Genomic DNA, 10,336 nt, shown 5'->3' with positions numbered 1-10,336 from the left:
GGCTACCCGGCAATCTGCTCTGTTCTGCTCTGGGTACGGCTGCCGCAGCCACCCAATCACAGCCGCATGAAATGCAGCCAGCCTGGCCCAAATCAACAGTGATACACATGAACGCCCCATTAAAAAAAAAGAGAAGTTTGAAACGCATTGGGGGGAATAAGGAAAACACACATACATACTGAGAGGAGCACACAGTTACTGGCACTCGGACAGAACAAAACATGGGGAAAATCCCCAACCGTTTTTGCATTGTGTCAAAGTCATTTTCGTGGAATGTCCTTGTGCTGTACAGATATAAGGCTTCACACCTTCGGGCAACTACACAGACGCTGGTTAGCACAGTGTCTTGGCTGGGCTGCTAGCGTTAGCCATAGCTAACACAGTTTCTGCCTGGCTGGGCTGCTAACATTAGCCGTTAGCTTCCTTAGCTGGTTAACACAGTGTCTGGCTGCACCGCTAACATTATCCATTAGCCTTAGCTTGTTAGCATAGTGCGTGGCTGGTCCTGGACGTTGGCATTAGCCGTTAGCCTTTGGCTCCCACAGGGGTGAGGGAGAGGGGTCAGCTCTCTGACGGCAGCTATATGGGGCACGGGCCATCAAGCATCCCATCAGGCATCACTCTGCACTCCAGGCCCCGCCCTAGGTTAGATGAGTGACGTTGCTCCTGGAAGAGGAGAGAGGAAAAGAAAGTGTCCATTAAGAGTGAAGATGATGTGTTTTAGAACACATGCAGAATTGCCAAATCTGTACTAACAGATGAGGGTTTGGCTGTAGAAACACTGGATTGACCTTTATTCTGGTAGCCTTGAGGCCCAATAGGTATTAAAGGCAATGAATCCGGCACCTATATTGTAGCTTATCTTTCTAGACACTCCTCAGACATTCCTTATCTTGTTTCCGCCTCTGTTCAAGGTCATTTTGTATCACTGTCTTCAAAGTTAATTTCAAAGTTGTATCAGTCTAATTTTACTTTTAAAAAACAACAACAATTGAGCCATTTGGCAGATGCTCTTATCCAGATCAACTTACAGTAGTGAGTTCATGCATTTTCATGCTTTTTTCATACTGGTCTCCAATGGGAATCGAACCCACAACCCTGGCGTTGCAAGCACCATGCTCTACCAACTGGGGCATGTATACTGTACATCATTCAGAATTACGATATAACCCTGAGACCCCCTCAGGAAAAATCTATGTGTGTCTTCATCAGGTTCGGGGTTTTGGTTCTCTGTCTCAGGTCTGTAGGGTCCGAGGCTCACCAGGTTCTGAAGGGAAGACGTTTCTCAGCTGCTCTATGACCTCCTGCAGCTGCTGCACTGTGTCCTGTTCATGATCCTCGTCTCCATCTCCTGTCACACACAGCATCACCCGGAGAGAGATGAGCGACAACGGAACACTCGATCATTCCATTCTGTCTGAACTAATGTTGTTGTGGCCCACAGAATGAGCAAAACAATGTTTTTAATCCAGGAGGTATTTCTTGGAACTCGCACCCCACCAGTGAGACCTGACCTACTATTTGGGAATGTTTGTCTTAGTAGCTCACCCGCGGCCTCTGTGTCTGTGGTCTCTCTACTGGGTCCGTCCCCCTGACGGCCTCCCCCTGACACCGGAGATGACAGGGATGAAGGTTCCGATCCGTTGGCCTCCGAGTCATCTTTGGGCTGTTGGAAAATAAATAGTGTCATCAATCCCAACAGAATTCTCCTTTTGACAGCTACTTCAGAAAACCACAAACGTTTCTTGGAACGTGTTGGGGTTGAAGGATACAGTAAACATGTACTGTAGATGCACTAAATAAGTCAAAGTGTTCCAGTGAAACTGAAGGCTGCGTTGGCTGGGGATTCAGACCTAGTTCCATGATGAACAAACGAAGATCTACTTTCTACAGAGATGAAAACAGAGGTTGACACCGAGTCGACTACCCACCCATCACTTCATGTTGGAACGATAAACAGACTCATATAAAGAGCGTATGTGCAGGATTATTTCTTAGGAAGAGATTGAAATTCATTATATGGTTGGGAGGTTCATAGAAGTGTACAGGAAGTTAAAATCTCTATATTTTTTAGAATGTTTGGTATTCTGTCCCTCTCTTCCCATTCCCCTCTTTCCACTAAATCAGTCTCTCTTTCAATCTCCTCTCTCTATTCCCAATTTGCAAAATCTTTTCACGTGAGGAAATGTCTTTCTGTCACTCTCTCTTTCTCTCTCTCCCCTAGTGCAGCAGTACAAATGAGCTTTTATTCCTTCCTCTCCCTCTTTCTATTCCTCATTTGCACATTCATATTCCTCAACAGCGGTGTCATATTTTCTCTCAATCCAGCCACTATCTTTGCTATTCCCCTTTCTCTCTTCTGTTTAGTGTCAGTCCCATATCATTCTTCTTCTTAATCCCTCTTGAGTCTATCCCCCTCTCTCTTTCTCTCCTTACCGTAGGTATTTCCCTCTGTCTCTCGTGGTATCTATCCCCCTTCCTGTCTCTATACCTGCAGTTTAAGTCATTCGTTTTTTTCTATTTACTAGAGATGTTCTCTACCCCACCCCTCCCTCCCCTCTTTTCCAACCCATCTTTTCTTTCTTTCCTTCATCTTTCTTACCACTTTCCAATTGTTTCTCCTTCCTCCCTCCCTACCTGCAGCAATAACTCTCGTAGCCTCTGCAGCTGGGACTCCAACTGTTTGTTGTGGTCCTCCAGGATCTGCATTCGTGTCTCTAGGCGAGTCTTGTGCTGCCGAAGGACCCTCGCCTCAGCCAGGAGCTCCTCGTCCTGCTGGCCCCCCGTGGGCGATCCCGGACACCCCTCACCCCCCTCCGTCAACTGGGGCGCCGCCGCCGCCTCCTCATGCCTCCACTTCAGTCGCCGCCACTCCCCCTGCAGCACCCTGGGAATAGGAGGGAGGACAGAGAGGACATCAGCAAACAGCATTTTAAAGAGCTGGGAGTTTCACTGACACACACACTGGCCACAATAAGCTATGATAGTAAATGCTGTGAGATGTCTGCTAAAGCGTCCATATGTTTACTGTCTGCTCATAGTTCATATGTTGTTCACTGTCTGCTCATAGTCCATATGTTCACTGTCTGCTCATAGTCCATATGTTTACTGTCTGCTCATAGTCAATATGCTCATAGTCCATATGTTCACTGTCTGCTCATAGTCCATATGTTCACTGTCTGCTCATAGTTCTTATGTTCACTGTCTGCTCATAGTCCTTATGTTAACTGTCTGCTCATAGTCCTTATGTTCACTGTCTGCTCATTGAGCATATGTTCATTGTCAACTCAAATAATGAGCAGATAATTATCACCAGACATGGTACGAATTTGTGTTAACAATCACTAAACATAATATACACTGTATGCAAACAGATATTTAATTGGGTTGCGATTTCATTGAACTGTTGGTCGAAGTTAACTCAAGTTTGACAAAAAGACGAACTCTGTGGATTAACTTTCACAGCTCATAATCTATTTCTGTCTCTATGGAGACAGACTGCCTGTCTCTATAAAATTCACACAGACAATAAAAAAATTGATTTCAGAGCAGCGGTATTGTGTGGTATTCTATGTCCTTACCAATTTTCCCAGAGCAAAGACAGTTGAGGCATGGGATGACGGTACTAATTCCACCATAGGAGCATTCTTACAAAGTAGACAGTCACGACCTCCACACTCACGGTGAGCAAATATGTTTTTGTCAGATTTTTGGGGGTCAAGCACAGTTTACAACATATGACCTGGGGTCCTATAGGCCAATTAGAATAAAGGAGGACAACTCCTAGTGCTAGATGAGGAACACACAGGATATACTTCATCATAAAATGGGAAAAACAGAAATAATACCAAACTGGGTCAAGGTTTCAGACATCCAAGGGCTGTGTGTATATATGGCATTAATCTAGCATCATTAACGTATTATTCACCAAGGACAGAAGGAAAGCAAATTAACGTGTGTGTGTGTGTGTGTGTGTGTGTGTGTGCGTGCGTGCGTGCGTGTGTGCGTGTGTGTGTGTGTGTGTGTGTGTGTGTGTGTGTGTGTGTGTGTGTGTGTGTGTGTGTGTGTGTGTGCTGGCCAAAAGGTCAGGGACATGCAGAAAATACAAAAAGATAATAATTCAGATGAATCACACCTATGAAGGTTGCCTCTGATGTCAAATTAAGTGGATGGGAAAAGGAAATCTTCTATCAAATTTTGGCTTTGTTTACATACTACTTAATATAGTACACTTATCAGAATTTGGTTGTAATTCAGAGAGGTTAGAACAAGTATCGAGATCTTCGATGAGGCTGTGCTGGGATCCAAATTGTGGATTTAAAAGAAAACATGACTCATCGGCGTACAATGACACTATGTTTTTAAGGGCTGGATTTCTAGCCCCTTGATATTACTGTTGGATCTGATTTTTAATAGCTAACATTTCAATGGCCATAATAAATAGATATGCGGATAATGGACAACCTTGTTTTACTCCTCTTGACAGTTTTGTACTATCGAAGAAGTAGCCATTATTTACTATTTTAGGCATAGGGTTACTATCACATAACTTTAACCCATTGAGATTACAAGAGATTCTCCAAAATGTTATGTAGAAATTCCAGTCGTACTTTATCAAAAGCCTTTTCAAAGTCAGCTATGAATACCAGGCCTGGTTTTCTATTGTTTCCCGTACTTGTCTTATATCATCTCCAATGTATCATCCATGTAGAAAACCTGCTTGATTAGGATGAATAATATCCGACAATAACTTTTTTATTCTATGCGCCTTGAATTTTGCCTCCAATTTTTTTTAATGGACTGGATCTTTATATTTACCACTTGGGTCCTGTTTCAGTAATAATGCATTCAGAACCTTTTGTTGAGTGTCTGTTAATTTAGCATTTGTTATGTGAGTGGTTAAAACATGCTAATAACGGTCCTCTGAGTACATCAACAAATGTTTTAGTATACCTCAACTGGTATGCCATCCAGCCCTGGAGTTTTCACAGACTTAACTGCATCAAGAAGTTTCTCCTCTGTAATTTGACCTTCACATTAGTCTTTCTGTAAGGCTGTTCATTTGATCTTGTTAATAGAAAAAAAATCCATAAAATCCATAACTTGGGTTATTGGAGATGGAGGAGACTGAAAGGAAAACATATGCTTCAAGTACTCCGCTTTCAGTAAATCAAGTTCCATTTAAATCATTTTCGGTAGCATTTCTGTGTTTAAGATTCAAAAATAATCTGGTGCATTTTTCTCCATATTCCATACATTTCGCATTATTTTTCTAATAAATTATATTGTCTCTTTCTTGAATCATTTCCTCCATTTCTTTTTGTTTTTCCTTTAACGTATTCTGTGCCTCTACGGTAAAGATTTATTGCTATTCATCTGTATTGTTAGTCCTTCTATTTCCTTTGTTAATATGGACTCTTTTGACCTAAATTGCTGTTGTTTAAGAGATGAGTACTGAATTGCATGGCCTCTAAAGGCACATTTAAATGTATCCCATACAATAAGCGGATCTGCTTTACCTGTTATGTCGGAAAAAGTCTGTTATAAATTCTTCTGCCCTAGTTAAAAAACAAGTTATCATTCAATAGGCTTTGATAAAAATGTGCAATATCCTCACATGCGTGGAAATTCTGTAAGAGTAATGTACATGCCAATTATTTGACGGTCCAACCACATTCTGTCCCCTAAGCAACCATTTTTAAACTTCTGGTGCCAGAGAGAATGACATAAGAATGTAGTCAAGACGACTAGCTTGATTGAGCCTCTGCCATGTATATCTCACTGGGTCTGGGTATTTAAGCCTTCATATATCCACTAGTTTCAAAATATCCATGACATATGTGAATTCCTGAAGTGCCTGAGGGTGATAGTTTGTAGTGTGATTTCCTTTACGGTCCATAGAGGTATTTAAAACCGTTTTATAATCTCCCTCCATCATAGTATTGTATTGCTTGTAGGTTTTATAAATTATTATATATTGTCACGTTCTGACCTTTATTTCCTTTGTTTTGTCTTTATTTAGTATGGTCAGGGCGTGAGTTGGGGTGGGCAGTCTATGTTTTGTGTTTCTATGTTTGGTTTCTGTTTCGGCCTAGTATGGTTCTCAATCAGAGGCAGGTGTCGTTAGTTGTCTCTGATTGAGAATCATACTTAGGTAGCCTGGGTTTCACTGTTGGTTTGTGGGTGTTTGTTTCCGTGTCTATGTTTGTCAACACACGGGACCGTTTAGGTTTGGTTTTCGTTCATGTTCACATGTATTGTTTTGTAGTTCTTAGTGTTCAGTTTATGTTTTATAATAAACGATATGGACACTTACCACGCTGCGTTTTGGTCCGATCCCTGCTCTTCAGATGAAAAGGAGGAAATCTGCCGTTACATACAGTGCCTTGCGAAAGTATTCGGCCCCCTTGAACTTTGCGACCTTTTGCCACATTTCAGGCTTCAAACATAAAGATATAAAACTGTATTTTTTTGTGAAGAATCAACAACAAGTGGGACACAATCATGAAGTGGAACGACATTTATTGGATATTTCAAACTTTTTTAACAAATCAAAAACTGAAAAATTGGGCGTGCAAAATTATTCAGCCCCTTTACTTTCAGTGCAGCAAACTCTCTCCAGAAGTTCAGTGAAGATCTCTGAATGATCCAATGTTGACCTAAATGACTAATGATGATAAATACAATCCACCTGTGTGTAATCAAGTCTCCGTATAAATGCACCTGCACTGTGATAGTCTCAGAGGTCCGTTAAAAGCGCAGAGAGCATCATGAAGAACAAGGAACACACCAGGCAGGTCCGAGATACTGTTGTGAAGAAGTTTAAAGCCGGATTTGGATACAAAAAGATTTCCCAAGCTTTAAACATCCCAAGGAGCACTGTTCAAGCGATAATATTGAAATGGAAGGAGTATCAGACCACTGCAAATCTACCAAGACCTGGCCGTCCCTCTAAACTTTCAGCTCATACAAGGAGAAGACTGAGCAGAGATGCAGCCAAGAGGCCCATGATCACTCTGGATGAACTGCAGAGATCTACAGCTGAGGTGGGAGACTCTGTCCATAGGACAACAATCAGTCGTATATTGCACAAATCTGGCCTTTATGGAAGAGTGGCAAGAAGAAAGCCATTTCTTAAAGATATCCATAAAAAGTGTTGTTTAAAGTTTGCCACAAGCCACCTGGGAGACACACCAAACATGTGGAAGAAGGTGCTCTGGTCAGATGAAACCAAAATTGAACTTTTTGGAAACAATGCAAAACGTTATGTTTGGCGTAAAAGCAACACAGCTGAACACACCATCCCCACTGTCAAACATGGTGGTGGCAGCATCATGGTTTGGGCCTGCTTTTCTTCAGCAGGGACAGGGAAGATGGTTAAAATTGATGGGAAGATGGATGGAGCCAAATACAGGACCATTCTGGAAGAAAACCTGATGGAGTCTGCAAAAGACCTGAGACTGGGACGGAGATTTGTCTTCCAACAAGACAATGATCCAAAACATAAAGCAAAATCTACAATGGAATGGTTCAAAAATAAACATATCCAGGTGTTAGAATGGCCAAGTCAAAGTCCAGACCTGAATCCAATCGAGAATCTGTGGAAAGAACTGAAAACTGCTGTTCACAAATGCTCTCCATCCAACCTCACTGAGCTTGAGCTGTTTTGCAAGGAGGAATGGGAAAAAATGTCAGTCTCTCGATGTGCAAAACTGATAGAGACATACCCCAAGCGACTTACAGCTGTAATCGCAGCAAAAGGTGGCGCTACAAAGTATTAACTTAAGGGGGCTGAATAATTTTGCACGCCCAATTTTTCAGTTTTTGATTTGTTAAAAAAGTTTGAAATATCCAATAAATGTCGTTCCACTTCATGATTGTGTCTCACTTGTTGTTGATTCTTCACAAAAAAATACAGTTTTATATCTTTATGTTTGAAACCTGAAATGTGGCAAAAGGTCGCAAAGTTCAAGGGGGCCGAATACTTTCGCAAGGCTCTGTATCTATTTTCAAAGAAGTGTGGATCATCATTATTTGGACTGTATAGATTAATGAGACAAAACTGTTTATGGTCCTGTAACATATTTAAAATCATCCATTTATCTTGCGGATGTGTATGGACAATTTGCATATTCTGATCAAAATTAAGATCATCACGCCTTTTGAGTTGCTCAAGGGAGAAGTATTTCGCACTCCCCAGTTCTTTCTCCACACAACTTCATCTAAAATTGCTGAATGAGTTTCCTGTAAATAATAGATATTATATTACTTATCTTTTAGCCAGGTAAATACAATCTGCTAAGCCATTACAATTATAACTGGCTATACTTATTTCACCATTTACCATAACGAAATACAAGTTTCCATAATATTTATCATAATATATGTTTGTAACTTACCATTAAAAAGTACCATGATGGTTGAGTGGCCATATAGCTCTACCATGATATTTGCATTGCTACTAAGTAAACCTTCAATTGTTCTCCACTATTCCACCTGCTAAAACCTCCCCCCATCCCAAGTTGGGTTGTCGTCCCGGAGACCGGCTGACCACCCCCATGCCCCCAGATCCCAGGGTGCCCGAGAGACCGGGACACACCCTTCAAAAAGAGCAAACAGTGCCACTCACAGAACAGAAGCAGATTAACCGACAAAATCATTTCCAACGCCCTCACCTCAATTGTATTATATACAGTTACAATGCATTCAGAAACTATTCAGACCCTTGACTTTTTCCACATTTTGTTACGTTACAGCCTTATTCTAAAATTGATTAAATCGTTTTTCCCCCTCATCAATCTACACACAATACCCCATAATGACAAAGCAAAAACAGGTTTTTAGAAACTTTAAAAAACTGAAATATCACATTTACATAAGCATTCAGACCCTTTACTCAGTACTTTGTTAAAGCACCTTTGGCAGTGATTACAGCATTGAGTCTTCTTGGGTATGATGCTACAAGCTTGGCACACCTGTATTTGGGGAGTTTCTCTCATTCTTCTCTGCAGATCCTCGCAAGCTCTGTCAGGTTGGATGTGGAGCGTTGCTTAACAGCTATTTTCAGGTCTCTCCAGAGATGTTCAATCGGGTTCATGTCCAGGCTCTGGCTGGCACACTCAAGGACATTCAGACACTTGTCCCGAAGCCACTCCTGAGTTGTCTTGGCTGTGTGCTTAGGGTCAATAGATGGTTGTCCTTCTGTAAGGTTCTCCCATCTCCACAGAGGAACTCTAGAGCTCTGTCAGAGTGACCATCGGGTTCTTGGTCACCTCCCTGGCCAAGGCCCTTCTCCCCCGATTGCTCAGTTTGGCCAGGTGGACAGCTCTAGGAAGAGTCTTGGTGGTTCCCAACTTCATCCATGTAAGAATGATGGAGGCCACTGTGTTCTTGGGGACCTTCAATGCTGCAGACATTTTTTGGTACACTTCCCCAGATCTGTGCCTCGAACACAATCCTGTCTCGGAGCTCTACGGACAATTCCTTCGACCTCATGGCTTGGTTTCTGCTCTGACATGCACTGTCAACTGTGGAACCTTATATAGACAGGTCTGTGCCTTTCCAAATCATGTCCAATCAATTGAATTTACCACAGATCAAGTTGTAGAAACATTTCAAGGATGATCAATGGAAAACAGGATGCACCTGATCTCAATGTTGTGTCTCATAGCAAAGGGTCTGAATGCTTATGTAAATAAGGCTTTTATTGTTTTGCTTTATCCATTTTAAAATAAGGCTGTAACGTTACAAAATGTGGAAAAAGTCAAGGAGTCTTACTTTCAGAACGCACTGTATCTTTACTGATTAGATCATGTATGCCAAGTTTATAATTTATCTGCACTTATTCCCGATGGTGAAAAGCATAAATTGTTTATGTGCATCGAGGAGTCAGTCTCGTTTTCTTTTGGGAGTTGGTTCTCCATGCTTACTCTCTGACATGTTCGGGTGTTGATTGTATTGCTGATATTGGTCAATAAACTCCCAGCAGTGTTCCATTTGTGTTGTGATTATGTGGACACTTTGAGGACATGAAAAAGCTGGGTCTTTTATGGGCCACTGCTTTAACAGGTGCACTTTGTAGTCTGTGTGTGGTGTGTTTATGACTTGGGAAGGGCATTGTAAACTATGATCATAATAACAATGGTTACATTTACATAGCACTTTTAACTAGGTCTCAAAGCGCTTAACCTTGTCTGGCGGCACTCATGTCATCCACTACCAATGTGTAGTTCTCACAATTGGTGCCAGAAGCATAATATAATTGATTATGATGGCCTTGGTAGTGGCCCTGTAAGCTTCCAAGACCTAACAGCTCTAAGTCCTAAAGGTTCTACGA

General features: G+C 41.7%; 1 protein-coding gene across 1 annotated transcript in view; it reads right to left on the bottom strand.

The window, feature by feature from the left end:
• Nucleotides 1-599: 599 nt before the first annotated feature.
• The window catches only part of LOC139365951 (dystrophin-related protein 2-like), a 94,869-nt gene continuing 85,132 nt past the window's right edge, over nucleotides 600-10,336 (bottom strand). The window contains exons 20-23 of the mRNA XM_071103014.1: nucleotides 2,638-2,887; nucleotides 1,549-1,666; nucleotides 1,262-1,351; nucleotides 600-666 (exon numbers count right to left, since the gene is read on the bottom strand). Coding sequence (XP_070959115.1) covers nucleotides 647-666; nucleotides 1,262-1,351; nucleotides 1,549-1,666; nucleotides 2,638-2,887 — 478 coding nt within the window. The 3' untranslated portion in view covers nucleotides 600-646. The remainder of the gene's footprint in view (nucleotides 667-1,261; nucleotides 1,352-1,548; nucleotides 1,667-2,637; nucleotides 2,888-10,336) is intronic.

Source organism: Oncorhynchus clarkii, chromosome 14, assembly GCF_045791955.1.
Source record: "Oncorhynchus clarkii lewisi isolate Uvic-CL-2024 chromosome 14, UVic_Ocla_1.0, whole genome shotgun sequence".
Classification (NCBI taxonomy): Eukaryota; Metazoa; Chordata; class Actinopteri; order Salmoniformes; family Salmonidae; genus Oncorhynchus; species Oncorhynchus clarkii.
This window is presented reverse-complemented; position numbering and strand designations above follow the sequence as displayed.